This window comes from Hippopotamus amphibius, chromosome 13, assembly GCF_030028045.1.
Source record: "Hippopotamus amphibius kiboko isolate mHipAmp2 chromosome 13, mHipAmp2.hap2, whole genome shotgun sequence".
Taxonomy (NCBI): domain Eukaryota; kingdom Metazoa; phylum Chordata; class Mammalia; order Artiodactyla; family Hippopotamidae; genus Hippopotamus; species Hippopotamus amphibius.
In genome coordinates this window covers 61,397,378-61,416,839 of record NC_080198.1, presented here as the reverse complement: position 1 = coordinate 61,416,839, position 19,462 = coordinate 61,397,378, and the positions used below count along the sequence as shown (strand labels likewise).

Below are 19,462 nucleotides of genomic sequence, written 5' to 3'. Positions count from 1 at the left end.
AATAGGAAAATTATTCTCACACTCTCAAGTTGTACAGGCAGCATGGAGAAATAAATGGTCCTGGGAGAATTTCAGGATATTCGGGAATAGATGCAGATGGTGGCGGGCCTGAAAGGATGGCGGCGACGGGGGACCTAAGCAGGGCGGGTAGGAGCCGGGAGCCGCCCAGCAGCACCGGGGCCCGGGTTCTGCTGTGAGCAGCAGCACCCAATCCCCGCGCTGCTCACGCGCTGCCTGCTGGGAGGCGCGACCGCGACACCTGCCGTGCGCGTGAGGACAGAGGATGGCGTCGCTGGGAGTTACCACCTCTCCCGTGTGCTTGTGAGATGGAAGAGAGGTGTGATTCTTTAATGTAGAAGGACCAGAGCCAGGACCTTACTGTACATTACAGTTTCCTCAGTTCCGCCCCTAAAAATGGATTTCATGTTCCTCATAGCAACAGCAGCAGGAGCTATAGCCACCCTTGCTGCTGCTGCTGTTGCGGCACTGATAGTGGTAAAGAGTCTAAGTTCTTTTAAACAGTGGACAAATAAGGACAATGAGCGTACGAAAAAACCTCGTAAAAATGTCTCTTTCATGGTGCCAACAAATAAGAAAGAGGAAACTCATGAAGAATCGGGCAAGAAGGAACAGGAATCACACAAGGAACTGGGCAAGAAGGAACAGGAAACCCCGGAAGAACGGAACAACGAGAAACATGACCACAAAGAACCGAATGGCAAGGAACAGGAAACCCAGGCAGATCTGAACAAGGAGGAAGAAGACACTCACAAAGAAAGGAACGAGAAGGAGCAGGACAGCCGAACTTCGTAAGTGTAAGCTATAACTTGGTCACATTTCAGACAGACGACAGACGCTGCTCAAATGAAGCAAGCAGAGAGCTGGACCGCCGGAGGCTGCTTCTCTGCGGACCAAAGGGCAGAGGCTGGAGGCCGGGCACCAGGCTTGCTTGGTGCCTCAGCGACACGCGGACGTAAGGTTCCTTTCCTGTAAAACTGGTTTCCAGAGGTGAGGGTTAGTGGAGGAGACGGCACCTATTAGGGTGTCAGGGAAGCTACACGAAGGGAAAGTTGTCAGTGTGTTGTTTCTTGACATAAATTTGTTTCTTGGTATTTCAAGTCCTGGTTGGGCGGGAAAAAAAATAATTTTGTTCAGTCGGCTTTCACACAAGACGCTCGCCAGTGAGGAGAAAAGGACGCCTTTCCCTGGGGATCGGCGGCGCCCTTGGCGCGAGGCGAGGGAGGCGAGGTGGCCGCCGGCCGCACAATGGGCGCCACCTCACAGAGCCGGGCGCGGCGGGAGGGCGCGAGGCCGGGCAGAGGGGCCGCGCCGACGGACTGCGGGCGCTCCGGCCGGCCGCACATGGGCCCCTCGGGGCGACAAGGCCAGCGGGTGGGCGCCAGGGCCGCGGGCGGGAAAGAGCGAGGCGGCGGCGCCGGGTCAGCCACTGCCAGGCTGCGCGCCCGACTCCGGGCAGGCCCGGGCAGGCTCCTGCCCCGGCAACAGGCCGGCCCCAGTGGCCAAAACATCCCGGAGGGCTCCCTCCAAACACGTGGGCAAACCGCCGCGCCGGGCCGCGGCTCTCACCCGGCACCGCCGCAGTACGCCCCGCTGCCGCGCGGTGGCGGCCCAGTCGGCTCCGCTTCCGCTCCTCCTCTCCGACCTGATCCTCCCCGCTCCCCCTGCTTCTCCCTCCCTCTCCCGGCCGGCTCAGCCGCCTCCATTTTCCAGATCTTTCTCGAACCCGCAAGCTCGTCGGGCAGCCGTTGCCCGAGTGCTGACGGAAGCGGCCGAAGTCGAGGCCGGGAGCAGCCTCGGATGCGGAGGGGCAGCTCGCGCACCTCCTAGGCAGCCGAGCGCGCAAGCGCAGACCCCAGTAACTGCCGGTTGGAGGCGGCCGAACCGCAGTGGAGAGAGACCGGGGTGGTGAAGGCTGCGGCGCGGGCGGCTTCCATCTCCTCCTCCAAGGTTCCCCGACGCGCTGCCCTAGATTTAATGCGCAGCGACTTCGGGTCATCTCTCCTTTGCTTCTCGTAGGAGTCGCAGTTCCAGGAGCAACAGCCCAGAAGAGGACGCAGTCCCCGCACAGAGGGCTTCAGCACCATCACCCCGAGCATTAGGCGGCGGGATGTCAGTGGTCGGCATTGACCTCGGCTTTCTCAACTGCTACATCGCAGTAGCGAGGAGCGGCGGCATCGAAACCATCGCCAATGAGTACAGCGACAGGTGTACCCCGTAAGTGCCTTGTCTGGTCATAACCCTAGGAAACGTTTTCTCCCGACCCATATATTTGTCCCGCCTGCTGGTTTCTTCTGATGCGCGGAACTCTGAGATGACAGGTGCAGTCCATCAATTGCGGTCTCTCGGGACCGCGGGTTGGAGGGCCCAAGTGGGAGTCGGACTTCCTCGCTCTGCACAGCTGCTTTTCCTTCAAGGACAAAGGACTTAACTCTAATAGTTGGCGCGTCTCTCCTTTCTGTGTACACACACACAGACACAGACACACACGCTCACTATCACGCCTCTGTCCCCAGGCGGCCCTGCTTTAGTTTTCGGGAAAGGGATTGGTGTGGGCCCATCACGACGTCGTGAACACTGGAGAAAGATCTTTGGTTACCCCTAGAGGGACTTGTGTGGGATTATTGGCCGCGGGCGGGCATCCCTGCTCGCTCAGTAAAAAATTCTCTATTCTTTATGCCCTTCCTCCTTTCCCCATCTGTCAGCGTGACAGCTTTCTCTCGGAAAAGTAAGAAATGAAAGCTTAGACTGCAAATATCAGAAGATAAGTTGCAAGTTCATCTGACCCAGAGAGCCTTTTTTGTTTGTTTTTAAAGAAGGGATTGAGGTATTCAGGATTTTACCTCAGTGTCCTTGAGAATTCGAGGTAATCGGACCGGTTTCCGGGGGCGTAGGTTAATGATGCATTAATAGGGAGAGAATCAGGGATGGGAGTTGCTGACCTTATGAATTGGTAACGTTTATCCATTAAAGGAAAGTAGTGGAGTTAGAATCTACGAAAAGCACATTTCTACAGAATGAATTGTTGGAGAGTTAGAGGCGGCTTTCTTGTGTAAACATAATTGTGAAGTGATTCTATTATGAACACTTGATGAAAGACTTAGGAGGAGTGGCATTATGTCATGGAAACATGTTTCCACATGTTCCATTGTTTCTCTGGTCTGGGAAGTTAGCAAAGAATATAATTAAGACAAGGGTATGAAAAGCTAGCTGCTTGTAGACTCCTGATACCGGTAATTTTATGAGGAAACCAACTGTTCATGTCTTATTTTCTGTGGAGAGGCAACTGAACATGTTAATTTTGACCCTTCTGACTGGTCCAAGATATAATACTTTAAATATAAGACAAATCTTGTCAGTGTTAAGCTAAGCCTTTAAATAATTATATTACTACACTTTATGAATAAATTATGTCAAGGAGATGTTGATAACTTACTTGAAGCAGTTTATGCTTTGGTTTCTTTCCAAGAATATTCTAGAAGGTTTTATACCACCTTTTTCTAGATGTATGCATTATATTTCTTTTACTGAAATTTTGGATGTTTATATCCTCAAATGTGAGCATAGGTCAGTTAATTTGCATAATACTGTCAGAACTCTTCTTTTTACATCTTTTTCTGGCTTTTATGCACAATGAGAAGATGAAGCACTAACTGTAAACTATTTGTGACTTCATCTCTACAACGTTTTGTTTTAAGCCACAGCAGATATGGGCTTCTGCCAGAAAAGGACTAGGAAATTCCACTCTCCTCTTTCAGCAGAGTAAAGGTTAATGGGCAATCTTTGGCTTCAGGAACTTAGCCAGTGGAGAAAAAGTGAGAGGTAGGATGGATGTTCCCCTTATCTTTAAAGCCTGTCATAAAAGATCAGAAACGAGAATTGTCAAACAGATACTACATTTCCAGACTCTGGAAATCTTAGTAGTGGGTCCATGACTATAAATTTAAAGAGCCTGGCCAAACTTTCAAAGAGAGTTCTTTAGGAATTAGGGTGTTTATTTAAGTCTTCTAAAAGTCTCTTTGTTAATATTCTTAACCACATTGGCAAATTCTCTATGGCTGAGATTTAATGATCTTTCTGATTGTGTGTCAGAGAGTCACTGCTAATATCTGGATTTAATGAGCTTAATCCAAAGTAGAAAGTTCTAAAGGTGGAAGGATTGTATTCCTAGCTTGTATCAGCAACTCTTCCCTTCTTTCTGTGGCTGTGTACTGTCATTTACCTCAGGAATGTATCTTTTATTGTTATGAACTAATACTTAACTGTAGTTCAGTGTTCTTACACTGTATGTTTACTTTGTGGGGCTTACGTTTTTGGGTGAAAACATAGCCCTTCCTGATCCCTAGAGATTTATTCATTAAATGCCTGTCTTGCAAAAAGCATAACTGTTAGGAGACCTGTAAGTTTTCTAATACACCACAGTGTTTAATAATACACATAAACTACCTTTTCAAAAAAATTTTTCCATATCCCAGTTACTGACATCAAGGTAGTATGACACAGGTATTTCTAAAATGCAAATAAATACGTTATAAAAAGATCCCGTGGGGACTTCCCTGGTGGTCCAGTGGTTAAGACTCTTTGCTTCCACTGCTGGGGGCATGAGTTCCATCCCTGATCAGGGAACTGAGCTCCTTCATGCCCCGTGGCATGGCTGAGAAAATAAAACAAAGTAAAATAATATATTGATAAAAAGATCATGTGGAAAAGAGGTAGGAAATACTTGATTTAGTTGGTTTCAGCATCCATACTTTTTCACCTTTGTTTCATTCTTTAACATCTTGATTATGTATGCATGGGAGAATCCCATGTATAAACCAAGAAGGACAGTTTAATGAAAAAGATAATTGCTTAAGTTTGGTCTACAATTAAGGGATCGAGGGAAAGTAATTAAACCTGTCCTTCAGATTTAGTTTCTGTAAAGTTGGGAGTGCTCGTACTAGCCTCTCTTATCTCATGCATAAGTTGAAGAGGAAGAAAGAAATTAACATGCAGAAATTGAATAAAATATTAATTTATTTTTTCTGAACATTTTCTTATTTAAAGTCATTACACAAATAGTACATGTTCATTGTAGAAGTACAGGCATGTTAAAACATGAAAATAAAAATTATAGTTTTTCCATCCAGAAATAAAACTTCCAGATGGTTTTCTCTGTATTTCAAGAGTAGATTGTATTTTGTATTCTGTTTGGTGTCCTCTTTATATATAAAATATATTTGTATACCATTAGTTTTAGCGTATGTATAATCATTTCCTTAATTCCTCCCTTTTTGGATATTGAGATTGTTTATATTTTCTTTTTATAAGCAGTGCTGTGATAACTATCTTTGTAACTAAATTTTTGACACTTAACTCCTTCAAATAAATTCTTAGAAGTAGAATTACTGAGTGTGCACATTTTTAAGGCCTTTAGATACGTTTGTATTGTTCAATTAAGTATAGATGTAGGGATTGGAAATTTCCATCCCAGACTCAATTATATCAAAGTGATTAATTTCAGACCTGGCAGAAGAAAACTGCAGCCAGAAATCCTCATTCAGTATCAGATTAAAGCATGTGCTCAGCTAAAACATGCTGCCTGCCTGTAATGATAATAGTGATTTCTATGTGCTAATAAGCATTGTGTTTGCACTGTCATACATATCACACCGGTTCTATGAGTTTGATAATACTAGCTATCTTTTTCCGTGAGAAGCCTTAAGCAAAGTTAAGTATCTTGGCCAAGAACTAGTAAGCAGTGAAATGGATTCAGTTTCTGGCTGCTTTGACCCCAGAGCCCCAGTGTCCTTACATTATCTATTAGCATGTGGATGGTATCTACATATTGGGTTAATGGGGGTGTAATGGGACACATTGGGCAGTTATTGTATGGAGAGGCATCTTTAGTAAAGGCATTTGTTTTTGGCTAGTTTCTAAGAAATATTATCTTGTTTTAAAATGTTTTAATATGCTTTTAAGTTATTTTAAGAACATGTAAAAATCTTGTTTCTATATGGAAATCATTAAAAAAATATATACACGAAAGGTGTTAGTGTAAACCCCTGGAGGAAAGCAGTGTGGAAAGAATATAAACTATTAACTGGATATTTCTTGAAAGTAGAATTATGGAGAGTGTGCTTTTAATACGTAGTCTATAATATTTTGAATTTTTATGAACTTATTTTACAATAAGGAAAATGGATCTTTTAATCAAACTATTATTTCAACACATTTTTCTTAGATGTACATATTTGTTTTATCATCCAAATTCTGTAGGATCCAACTTACTGTTCAGTTCTCTTTCTGTCTTCGTTACTTTTTCCCTATTTCTTTACCAGTGTATGTATAATCTGAAAATATGGGAAAATATTATTTATACACTGCATCTCAGATATGTGAGATGTCCTCTTCAGTGCACAAAAGTAGATATCACTTACCTTGGGGTATGGAAAATAAAGATTTTTATACACAGAAAATGACAAACTCCAGATGTTAACAGTGGCTAGTTGGGTAGGAGGACTTTTTATGGTAATAGCACTTTGGGGTAGGGAAGTATTTTTACATTTTGTTGATTAAATATTCCTTATACTATGTGAAATGGTTTTGTTTATATGTTTTACTATAAGCTTACATTAACTTTCATTTAAAATATTTTAAATATTGAAGAATTACATAAAATAAATCGCCTTTGTCTCTTCCCAACCACTTCCTTTAGTGGGTATATTTCTGCACATATGTTAGTATATGTGTATAAGTAGGATTTTTTTAACAAACGTAGAATTACATTATGCCTATTTTGCAATTGCTTTTTTTAAAATATACTGTGGACATCTCAGACTTGCTCATGTGACTCTAATTTACCTCATTCCTTTTAATGGCTGTACAGTATTCCATTTATCTATATACTATTATTAGGGTACATTTCAAAATATTTTGCTGTTGACAAAAAAAAATTCAATGAACAGCTCCCCCTCTTTTTTAAATTGAAATTGTGCTGAAAGGAGTGGATGGGCAGGTATCTCACACTTTAACATGGCCAAAGCTAGGGCTATAAAGTCTTTTAGTATGAATGTTATTCACAAAACAAAATGAGTTTCCAGTCATTGCCTTGAATTTGTGGGTGAAAAATTCTGAAAAGTTTCTAGAAGGCAAGGAATGATACAAATTATATAATATTTATTATGAGCTTAACGTATTTAATGTGCCATTGGTAGTCTTTTTAGTATGTGGTCACTATAATACAAATTAATGACCATAGCTGTCTTCTAATAAAACTTTATTTACAAAAATAAGTGGCAAGTGGTAATTTGCAAACCTCTGTTCTAGGCAGTCATAATCAAAAGACTTAAGATTATTGTGCATTTGCTGTTTGTCTTTGAACTGATGAATTTTAAGTAAGATAATCAGCTTTTAAAATAATGTATCTAATTTAATAATTAATCTAAATACTTAAACAATATGTCTAATATAATGTACCTAATCAGCTTTTTAAACATTGTGTCTACCTAGATAAATGTCTGTCTGGTTTCTGTTAATGGTTTCAAGTTATAAACTAATTTGTGAATTATGCTTACTAGAGGCATTTGGAAACTAAGGAATTTTTATTATTTTTATATGTTAAAATGTTTTATCCATTGTTCATATTAAGATTGGAAAGTTTACATTATTACTAAATCATATATGCCTAGAAGTTTTATACATCAAAGTAGCAAGCTAAAAAGGAAATGACGGCAGTCAGCCCTTTTGAGAACATTCCTCCCCTACCCCTTCTACAGCAACTTTTTTCCAGATAGTTAAGTTTGAGAAATAATAACCAGATGTTTTCTTTAGTGTCAAACTCTCAGATCCCTTAATTTGTTTATAGGCATTTAAACACTGTAAGAAAAGAATGTTTTCCCCAACTTATTTGAACCACTGAGGAATTATTTTGTACAGAACATTATTTGGGAAATAATGCAGTGGTTCTCAACTGGAAGAGATTTTGTCCCCTAGGGCATATCTGACAATATCTGAAGATATTTTTGGTTGTCACACGGGGAGGGAGAAGGGAGGAGTGCTACTGGCCTCTAGCAGGTAGAGGCCAGAGATGCTTCTGAAATACGAAGTGCACAAAATAGCCCCACTCCCTCAAAAGAAATTAGCCCAAAATGTCAGTAGTACCAAGGTTGAGAAATCCTGCTTTATAGACATCTTGGCAATCATAGTTGAAAGTAGTTGCTCAGCGGCTGACAGTTTGATTCAGAGCCAAATTGACCTGTAGGGAGTGGACCCCTTGATTTAAACCAATTGATTGTCCTCTCATATCATTAATTCAGCTGTTGTATTTCTTAGCATCTATCTACTCAATGATAGTGCAAGAGGCTGTAAATAGTAAGTATGGTCTTATGGAACTGGCAAGGAAAAGCAGAAATTTCTAAAAGTAGGGCTATTTTTAAAGTGTAAATGGTAAGATCAAGAAGTTTTGAGTCCTTAGTGGAGATTTACAAAGAAGCAAACAAATTTAGAGTGTTGACCTCTTTGGTGAGAAGTTTCATAAGTCTGTTGGCAGTATGTGTTTTCTGCAACCTAACCATGCTTGGCTTTATAAAAATAGGCTTTGTAAGACAGATAGAAAGTTAATCTTAGGTTTTAAGGGAAAATACAAATACAGCTTTCTTAAAGTAACCACCTATCATTTGATTTTATGCCCTTCCTCTACTAAAAGTGGTGTAGGACATTCAGAAGTTTTGCTTATTTGTGTAGAATTTTGTGGTATTCTTTGAGAATCTAGGACTACCACTATGGTGGCAACATCAGACTGGATATAATAGATTTAAGCTGTATTGTCAACCCTCTTTTTTTTCTTTAAGATATAAAATGGAATTTCTAAATAGTAGTTGAAATAACCTATGAAAAGTGTAATATAATTGGATTATATGATAAATAGTTCGATAGACTGTTGAATATCCTTTTCTATAAAAACTTCTATATCAGTGTAATATGTGGCATAATATATGTATTTTCCTTGGTATTACTAAAGGTCAGGTAAAAGTTTTGAAAGAGAATAGGTATTTAACTTATTTTGATTTTTTTGCGAATCCTTGGCGGATATTTATTTAATGGCTATGTTCTAGAATCTTTTTGGAAAAAAAAAATTGAAGGAATTTGAAGACCTTTACTATGTGAGGAGAAATTTTCTCTGTATTGAAACTGGGTATTTCCAAGTTATAACATTAAATTTTTGAACTTTAGAAGTTGTCTGCTTTTAACTTAAGAGAATATCTGATAATGATAACTGTTTAGCTCTCTTTGTGAAGTGATACAGGCGCAAAGCATATTTCTGTGAATACAGCACTTAATAAATGATAGTTGAATCAATCTTATTTGGAACTAAGTGTTCTAACAAGTTAAACTCTTGAGAATCAATCTAAGATTATGATTTTCTGTGCATTGAAATGATGGTAGCCTCGTATTGAAAAATTAAAAGTATTCAGAAATGTATCCAAATAATGGAGTTGAGAGCAAGACGAATTATAAAGCAGGCTAAGAAATGGCAAGTCCATATTTTCTCTGATGAGTTTTGGGATGCAGTGCTAACCATCCACGAGAATTGCTATATCAAGTATGCAGATATCTCTGGCAGAGACTCTGTTGAATCAAGGAGTTATTTGCGGGAGAAATGAAGATGTCACCTGAACCACTGATTCTTACTATATCCTATTTTCCTGTTTTTACCGGATCACAATTAAAAGTAACTTCCATTTTGTCCTACATCTGTTCATCACACTTAACATTTTAGTTCTAAATATATATCTTCTTGGATGTCTCAAAGGTACCTCAATCTCAGTATGTCCAAAATAGAACTTGTGATGGTCCATCCCAAACGTGTCCCTCTTACGATGTTTTCTATCTCATTGCATGGCACCACTATCTACCCTCTTATGCACACTGGAAACCTAGACATTATTCATGACACTTACTTACCTCTTTCTGTTATCTATTCCAGCACTGTTCAGTAAAAATAAATATAATGTATGTGAGCCACATACATAATTTTAAATGTTCTAGTAGTTAACGTTAAGAAGATAAGAAACAGGCAAAATTAATTTTAATATACTTGATTTAACTCAGTATATTCAAAATCTTATTTCAACACGTAATCAGTGTTTTAAAACTGAGATATTGTAACATTCCTTTTTTTTTTTGGCACACGGGCTTAGTTGCTCCATGGCATGTGGGATCTTCCTGGAGCTGGGATCGAACCCGTGACCTCTGCATTGGCAGGCAGATTCTTAACCACTGCGCCACCTAGGAAGCCCCTGTAACATTCCTTTTTAAATTTTAAATCTTCAAAATCCAGAGTGTATTTCACACTTAAAATAAGTACATCTCAATTCAGACTAGCTGCACTGGAGCTCCAGTGGCACAGTTGGTTAGCCTGCGGTACTTATACAGACCGGCTGCATTTCAGGTGTGTAATAGCCACATGTGTCTGGTGGGTGCTGTATTCACTCTGAAGATCTAGTTCATCACCAAGTCCTTTGAGTTTTAGCTCCTAAAATCTCTTAATTCCTTTTCCTTCTGTCTCAGCTACCTGATAGAGATTATTGATAGAGATTATTGATAACCTCTAGCCCTTCTGCCATTCCTGTAGAGTCAAACACTCCCCTAATTGAATCCATCATCATTTACTCTTCCTTCAGATCTCATCACTTTCTCAGGTAAACTATTCCTGATCCTCCTCTTCTGGGTCAATTCCTCCTATTGTCTACTCTCATTGCACCATGTGTACCCGTTTTTTGTACCACCTAGTTTACACTCATTTGTGAGTCTGTAGCAATATAAGTTCCAAGGGAGCCAAAACGAGTCTGACTTTTTTCCTCTCACTATTATAGCTCTAGTAACGAACAGAGTGCCAGACGTAGTAATCAGCATTTATCTGTTAAATTGACTAAATTAGCTTAACTGCTTGCCTTCCCTGAAAAATCCAGTGTCTCCAGTGTTTTGTTCAGCCCTTGAAAAGCACTGTTTTGAGATCTTTCCTTTTAAGCTGTATTATATATAATCATGGAGTGTTCATTCTGTTATTCAGAAACCTTTAATGAACTCTCATAACCTACTGAAATGTATTTCAAATTTATAGTATATCATTTGAGACACTGTATAATCTGGCCCTCTGATATATCTACCAAAATGTTCTATGAAACTAGCGAAGTTGTATCCTGCCTAGACTCCAAGTGAGCATTATTACCCTTAGGAGCTATCTTCCCTTTCATGCAGTAAGTACCTGGGTTATGTACCAGATACCTAGACCAGTGCTATCCAGTAGAACTTTCTGTCCTACAGTACATGTTCTATGTATTTTCCATTCTCTGCATATCCAGTAGCCATGTGTAGTTGTTAAGTATTTGAAATTTGGCTTTTGAGCCCTTGAAATGTGACTAATGCTGAGGAACTAAATTTTTAATTTTAGTCAATTTAAATTTTACTAGCTGCATGTGGCTAGTGGCTACCACATTGGATAGTGCAGATCAAGGCAGTGGGACATACATTATCTACCCATATGGCATTCACACCCTAGTGTGGAGATACAGTCAGTTAAAAAATAAATTGTATCAGATGGTGATACATTATGGACAAGAATAAGACAGGGAAAACAGGAGATGTATGTGTTGGGGAAGAGTAAGAATGTTATTTATATAGGATAGAAAAAGTATCTCTTATAACCTTAGATACTTTTTCTATCCTATATAGCCAGAGACATGAAAGAAGTGAGAGCTCATGGCATGTGTTCCAGAAAGAGAGAACAGCATGTACAAAGGCCCTGAGGCAGAAATGTGCTTGCCCTATTCTAGAAATAGCAAAGAGACCTGTGTGCCTAGATTGAAGTTACAGGATAGAGCAGCTAAGAACCAAACCATGAAGGACTTTATTGGCTGTTGGGGAGACAGGACACCATTGGAGGGTTTTTTTAGCAGAGGAGTTTCAGTCTTCAAGAGGATCACATGCTATCATATTGAGGATTGACATACCTGTATACTGGGAATGTCCTTTTCCACAAAACAGATACATATTAAAATGCTTTCTTGGGACTTTCCCTGGTGGCGCAGCAGTTAAGAATCCACCTGTCAGTGCAGGGGACACAGGTTCGATCCCTGTTCTGGGAAGATCCCACATGCCACAGAGCAACTAAACCCCTGTGCCACAACTACTGAGTCTACACTCTAGAGTCCTCGAGCCACAACTGCTAAAGCCCATGCTCCACAACAAGAGAAACTTCCTCAATGAGAAGCCCGTGCACCACAAGGAAGAGTAACCCCCGATTGCTGCAACTAGAGAAAGCACATGCACAACAACAAAGACCCAACGTAGCCAATAAATAAATTTATTTATTTAAAAAAATAAAATGCTGTTTTTTCCTTTCAAGTCTTAATTCAGAAATCATATCTTTGGACTTCCCTGGTGGTACAGTGGTTAAGAATCTGCCTGCCAGTGCAGGGTACACAGGTTTCATCCCTGGTCAGGGAAGATCCCACATGCTGTGGAGCGACTAAGCCCATGAGCCACAACCACTGAGCCTGTGCTCTAGAGCCTGCAAGCCACAACTACTGAGCCCATGTGCCACAGATACTGAAGCCTGCACGCCTAGAGCCCGTGCTCTGCAAGAAGAGAAGCCACTGCAATAAGAAGCCTGTGTACTGTAGCAAAGAGTAGCCCCTGCTCACCACAGCTAGAGAAAGCCTGAGCAGCAATGAAGACCTAATGCAGCCAATAATAAATAAATTTATTTAAAAAAATAATAAATCACATCTATTTGCTTCTCTTAAGCCTTATTATCTAGAAGTGATTATTATCTTTTTTTGCTCATACCATAATTTTATTTTACATGTTGATTTTTTTGATAAGCTAAATTCTCCAAAGACAGTGATTGTAGCTAGTATACATGCAGTGCCTGTATTTGTTGATTGAATGAATAATTACATGTAATTACAACTGAAATCCTGGAAACATTTTCTTGAATCACAGCATGAAATGATTTTTTTGATAAAAATGTTACTTTACACTTGCTTTTATAAGCAGAATTATATTTACAGTAATAAAAACAACAATCATATTGTTCATGCATTTAATCCTCACACAACTCTGTGAGTAGGTATTATTATCAACACTGTCTTCCAGATGGAAAACTGAGGCAAATAATGGTTAGGTAATTTCTATAAGGTTACTCAGCTGTTAAGTGGCAGAGCCAGGATTTAGATCCAAGGAGCCTGACCTTACTGAATACAGTTAATTTTTTTTTAATAAGTCATAGACCAGTAGAATTTGAGAAACGATTTGGAGACCAGTGTAGTGTTGCCAACTATAAGCACATTTTTAAAAATTTTAACATTCTGACCACTATTCTATTACTTAGAAAAGTTTGAAAATATGTAAAATTCTGGTTTCAGTAACCTATTTTTTTTTAATAATACGTGATTATATTTATCCCTTTAATTCATTTTTGTATAAAGAGAAGCAGAGTAATAACACATTAATATAAAAATACCTTGGGAACAAACTTTTTGTTTTTTCCCTGTTTTAGAGCCTGTATATCTTTGGGATCGAGAACTCGAGCCATTGGAAATGCAGCTAAGAGCCAGGTAAATTGTTAACGTAGATGTTTTGACTTACAGAAAGAATTAACTTCATGTTGGTAACTAAGCTCCCATTTTATGTACTGAAGAGTGAAAAAGAGTAAAGAAGATGACTGATCCTAATTTCTTTGTATCTTATTAGATATATTTTGCTTTGGGTTGTAAAATATTTCTTGAATTTTATTTTTGAAAAATCCTTAGTTGTGAAACTTAGAGTATGCTACCAAATGGCGTTGGTTTTTTGTTGTATGGTCACTTTCTACGAGGGCTATCCTATCTAGAGTATATACTTCTACAACAGGTGAATGATGTCTTTGTAAAAGAATGTGGGGAAAATGTAGAAACTAATATCCAGAGTAATCCTCTGTGGCTGCTATTTTACTACTGCTTTACAGTAGTAGTAACATGGAATTTGTTTAAGTATTCATATTTCTATCCTTCTGAAATCTTTGTGTGAAACAGTCCATGCTATAGGTTCATTTTCCTTGGACTTTGTTTATTGCCATGAACCAAAACCCCTTAACAACTATTTCTTACATTTTAATATATACTTGGGGCTTCTTTTCTTTATTACAAAATAACTGTTTTTAATGGGGCTTTTTTCCTCATGACTTTGTAGGAATAATTGACTCATTATTTATTCAGGAATTTTTGCTTAAGATTTTTTTTATCAAGATTGTCTTACAGTTGGCCTATATATACGTTTTTTTTTTCCTTTTCCGTTTTCATATTGCACATAAATAAATGTTGTTTGTGCTAAAAGGACCCCTTCACTGAAGTTTACATCTCGTATTCTGGTTGCTCTTCTAAGTGTATCGTAGACCTCAGACTCTCTGAAGAAAGCAAACTATAAGTTATTTCTCCTAAAAAGGTAAAGAGATCAACACGGTAATTCAGTGTCCCGGTAGTTTTCATCTCACAATCGAAGATCAAGATCTGTTTGACTTTAAAGGTCACTAAGAGGACAACAACTGGATCTCAGTAATATTCTGTAGTTTGAACTACATGGTCTAGTTAAAGAAGAAAATTACTTTGCCAAAATGCAAGCTATTTACAAATTAAGACACTTTAACTTAGCACCATGCTACATGGAAGGAGTTTTAATTTACTAGCCTAGGACAGGTTTTCAGCAGTGGAAGCAACATAGTAATACATGATAAATTTCACAAAGAGTAAGATATTGAAAGTAAAAGAAGAACATGGCAATAAAAAACATAGTTTAATAAACAAATGAAAGTGGAAAGAAAGAAATCAGAGGTACTAATAGCCCAAAAGTGTTGAAGAAAACCAAAGAGATGCTTTGTAGATAGATTTTCATGGTATTGTTTCAAAAGTTTTAAAGTTTTGTCTTTTTAAAAAATGTTTAAAGTTTTTGTTCTTTCTTGTGGGTAGGGTAAGAGGAGAGTTGGGGGGCAATAGTGTAATTTTTCTATCAGTTAGAAACCAGAAAAATGAATGATTGTGTGTGATTCTGAACTTGGATGTATAGGATAAGGAGACTTGGTGATTCTCAAGTATTAGCATAGTGTTTATTTTGCATTAAGTAATTGATAAATAAAAGTGTTTACTGCCAACAGATAGTCACGAATGTAAGAAATACAATTCATGGTTTCAAAAAGCTTCATGGGCGATCATTTGATGATCCTATTGTGCAAACTGAAAGGATCAAGCTTCCCTATGAGCTGCAGAAGATGCCTAATGGAAGTGCAGGAGTTAAGGTACGCTTATATTTCCAGAATGCAAACATATGTTGAAATTAGAGAAACCAAATATGATAATATTGCCTGTTTTTAAATATTAAGAAAATTTTTAATTTAACTTCTTTCCTCAGGATGTAGTACATGTATCCCAAAATACAGGTGGTTTTTGTAGTATGCTTTAGTGACTGCAGAAAAAAAAATCTGATATAGAATAATAATCTTTTTAATCCAAATACTTTTATTGTCAAGAAAAAAGGATTATTGTTTGGAGAACTTTTAGAGGTGAACCACTTTTAAGAGATAAAGGCAGAGGCGAATGTGATTTAGAAAAATAGACCCAAAAAGTATGTTAATTGCTATGATGAATTTAATTTAGAAGAATCTTATAACATATTATAGAAGTGTTAAAGCAGACTCTTCTTCCAAGTAAAACATGTATCTGCGTTTTTACTTCTACATCCTGAGACAGAAAATTATACATTGGTTAACAGAAACTAACAGAATACCCCAAACCACATAGAATTATTATATGACTCAGCAGTTTTACTCTTAGGTATATACACAAGAGAATTGAACCATATATGCACACAAAAATTTGTACACTTATGTTTATAATAGCATGATTTAATAGCCAGAAAGTGGAAACAACCCAAGTGTCCATTAGCTGATAAGTGGATAAACAAAATGTGGTATAGCTATTCAATGGAATGTATTATTTGGCCATAAAAAGGAGTGAAGTACTGATATGTGCTACAACATGGATGAACCTTGAAAACATGCTAACTGGGGGAAAAAAGCCAGATATAAGAGGCCACATATTGTATGATTCCATTTAAATGGCTATAGAATCAGACAAATCAATAGACAGAAGACAGATGTATGGTTGCTAGGAATTAAGGGTAAGGGGGAATGGGTGTCTCTACTGCTACTACTGCTAATGAGTCACTCTTTTTAGGATGATGAAAATGTACTAAAATTAGTGGTAATCAGTGTACAACTTTGAATATACTAAAAACCACTGAATTGTACACTTCAGAAGGATAAACTTTATGTGATGTGAATTATATCTCAAAGCTAAAAATTCTAATAGCTAATTTTAAACTTGCTATATATTTCCATGTTTAAAAGAGAGTTCTGATTACAGGATGAATGATGAGTTGTAGTAAGGAGACATGAGACTTTTACAAGAGTTCAAAGAAGACACCATGAGAGATTAAAGACAAGATGAAAAATTGTGAAGTCATATTTTAGGTGAAATTTGTGGATAAAGCATTGCTGACTAGGAAGCTGGATGGGTTATGATAGCAATAAATGAGATTAAGAATAATATTCGTATATCCTTTAGGTATAGTAACTTCTGGTTAATGACTGTGGAGCAGTTTTATTCTAAACTACTTAAATTCTTTTGCTTTTATTCTTTAAAAAGAAAATTAAAAATTATGCTTTGTGAGTAGTTTCTGTAAAAATAATTTGTTTTTATCAAAGGCAAAATCTAATTTTTAAGTGATATAATTTTTATGCAGTCATAGTGAGTGCATGTAAGCTAGTTGAAGAGGCTTTGAAAACATTCATCAGTCCCGTGTCAAACTAAGTTTCTTCATCTTTTGAAGACTGAAGATCTTTAGCATTCAACTACTCCAGCATTTATCCGTTTTTTTCCCTGACATTTGTTTGAATAAACTTTGATGTTTATTTCTTCTAACTTTTATATTACTTTAAAAAAAATACTCTATTGTTGTGCTTCCTGTAATCAGACTGACACACATGGCACTTGATTCATTTTCCCTTGTTTCAGTGTGCTTGATTTCTTCCCATATTTAAAGACTAATTTCATATAATACTTGGTTTTGAACTTATTGTAAATTGATTTGGAGACAAATGGATAGCAGTTTTAGGTTTGTTTCAAAGTAAATTTTGTATCATTATTCATACACACACATTTATATACATACATACATTGTGCTGCTTGAGAAGTTCTTTAAAGCTCTTCCAAAGTTTAGTGTTATAGGATAAAATTATTTACTCCATTGGGGATAAATAATTTATCTCCAGCCTTTTCTCCTGTAAATTAGACGTAGTTATTGTGTGGGTTCTAAGGTAACTTTGTATTGCTTATAAATATTGTGATTGTCATTATGAAAGGATTTGATTACTTGAATAAAGCGCAGTATTCCTTGGTCAAGTAGCACTGTAAAGTTTCATTTTATGTGCTTAAATTCAACCTTGTCTTAAACCTTTGTATGAGATGAAGTGGTTATTTTTTAAATAATTTTAAAATTCCATGTGTACATCTCTAATGTTTAGTTCATAGCTATCCCCTGAAGCCTTGGAGTGATATATATTAAATTTCTTTCTCTTAAATGAGGAAATTATTTTGGCTGTGTTCCCATTTTCTTTTCACAAAACTGTGTTACTAAAGCTTTCATTTTAAACCCAAGAAGAGTTCTAATTTCCAAAAGAAAGATTATTTGATCTTCTTTCCCTTATTTGTTTATAAGGATAGTGAATGATGAAACTTGCTTTTGTGGGAGATGGGAATCTGGAGCAGGTAAATACACTCTTGAAGATAATTTGTTTGGTTGTAATACTGTGGTAATGGCCCTGGAACTTCAGAGGTGAGACATAGTGATACTAGAAAAATCCTTTTGGCATATAACTTCATTGAGCAAGGACTTTGCCTTTTTCATTGTTTTGTATTGATTATGTATAAGGTAGATGCTCATAAAATACTAGATGAATAATTGACTCAATAAATATCTCCACTTTTGGCTTTAGGTGCGATACCTAGAAGAAGAGAGACCTTTTGCAATTGAGCAAGTTACTGGAATGCTGTTGGCTAAGCTTAAAGAGACTTCAGAAAATGCTTTGAAGAAACCAGTGGCTGACTGTGTGATTTCAGTAAGTTTTACCTCCGTAATGGAACATTCTTGAATCATATTTTCCAGTGTACTAATGTTATATTGAAATATTTTTTCCCTTTTCTTTATTCTTTTTGCTCTTATCCAGTAAATAACCTAAATCCATTTTTACTTTTATGTTAAGAAAGTATTTTATTTAGTAAAGTTCAGGATTGAGTATTACAATTAACTTTATTTCCCATAAAGTTAATTGTGATAATAAGTGAATCTTAAAAAAAGCTAATGTATGTGATTGGTTGGTGACTGCTGTACCTGCCACTATCCCTAAGAATCTGTCCAGGTAGCACTTAACATCCCACCTCTAGGGACCTTATTAACACTTTATGTCAAAGATTGAAAATGCCCAGTTGGGAATTTGAGATTGTGTATATTCTGTATCAGAAAGAAAAGATCCTTTTTTAAAAATGATAAATTAGATGCATTTAACGTGTTTACTCCTGGAAGTTTTGACATATGCACACACCCATGAAACTATCATCATCACTGTCAGTATAATAAACACATTTATCACCTCTCAAAATCCACTTGAGCCTTTAAGATAAAAATTGTGTATAAGGTAAGCAACATGATGCTTTGATATACATAGTTAAATGATCACTACAGTCAAGCAAATTAACATCTCCATCTCCTGTAGTTGCCTTTATTTGTATTTGTGTGGCGAGAATACCTGAAATCTACTTTCTTAGCAAATTTCCAGTATATAATACATTATTATTAAATGTAGTCACCATGCTGTACATTAGATTTCTAGAACTTATTTATTCTACATAACTGAAATTTTGTACCCTTTGGCCACTGTCCCTACATTTCCACCACTCCCTGAGCTGGTAACCACCATTCTACCCTACCCTATGAATTCAACTTTTTTAGATTCCACATATAAATGGGATCATGCAGTATTTTTCACAAAGAAAAGATCTGTCTTTTAAAGATTCTTAACAAAACATTTAATCATTTACCCTGTCTTATCTCTTGAGATCCCATTATAGATTGATAATTAGTTTTTAAGTTATATGTTGTTACCTAAATGTGAATATATTCTTAGTACTGTTAAACCCGTCGATGTAAGTTCAGGAGTCTCATGTCATCAGAAAAATAGAATCATATTATGAACATGTCATTGAATTTAGTAATTAAAATTTGTCAGGCATATTTAGAACTTTTTAAGTGAGAGAAGAATGTTAAGGCTTAGTGTTTTGTTTTCCAATTATTTTATAGTAGTAAATGATAG

General features: G+C 37.3%; 1 protein-coding gene across 4 annotated transcripts in view; it reads left to right on the top strand.

Annotated features, from left to right (window-relative positions):
- The first annotated feature begins 644 nt into the window (after window positions 1-644).
- The window catches only part of HSPA4L (heat shock protein family A (Hsp70) member 4 like), a 58,900-nt gene continuing 40,082 nt past the window's right edge, over window positions 645-19,462 (top strand). Inside the window, exons 1-5 of one of the 4 annotated variants that reach the window (XM_057704381.1) lie at window positions 645-809; window positions 2,038-2,235; window positions 13,562-13,619; window positions 15,191-15,331; window positions 18,089-18,211. In XM_057704381.1, the coding sequence (XP_057560364.1) occupies window positions 2,129-2,235; window positions 13,562-13,619; window positions 15,191-15,331; window positions 18,089-18,211 (429 nt within the window). In that variant the 5' untranslated portion in view covers window positions 645-809; window positions 2,038-2,128. The other 3 variants (XM_057704380.1, XM_057704382.1, XM_057704383.1) reach the window with 3 other exon arrangements.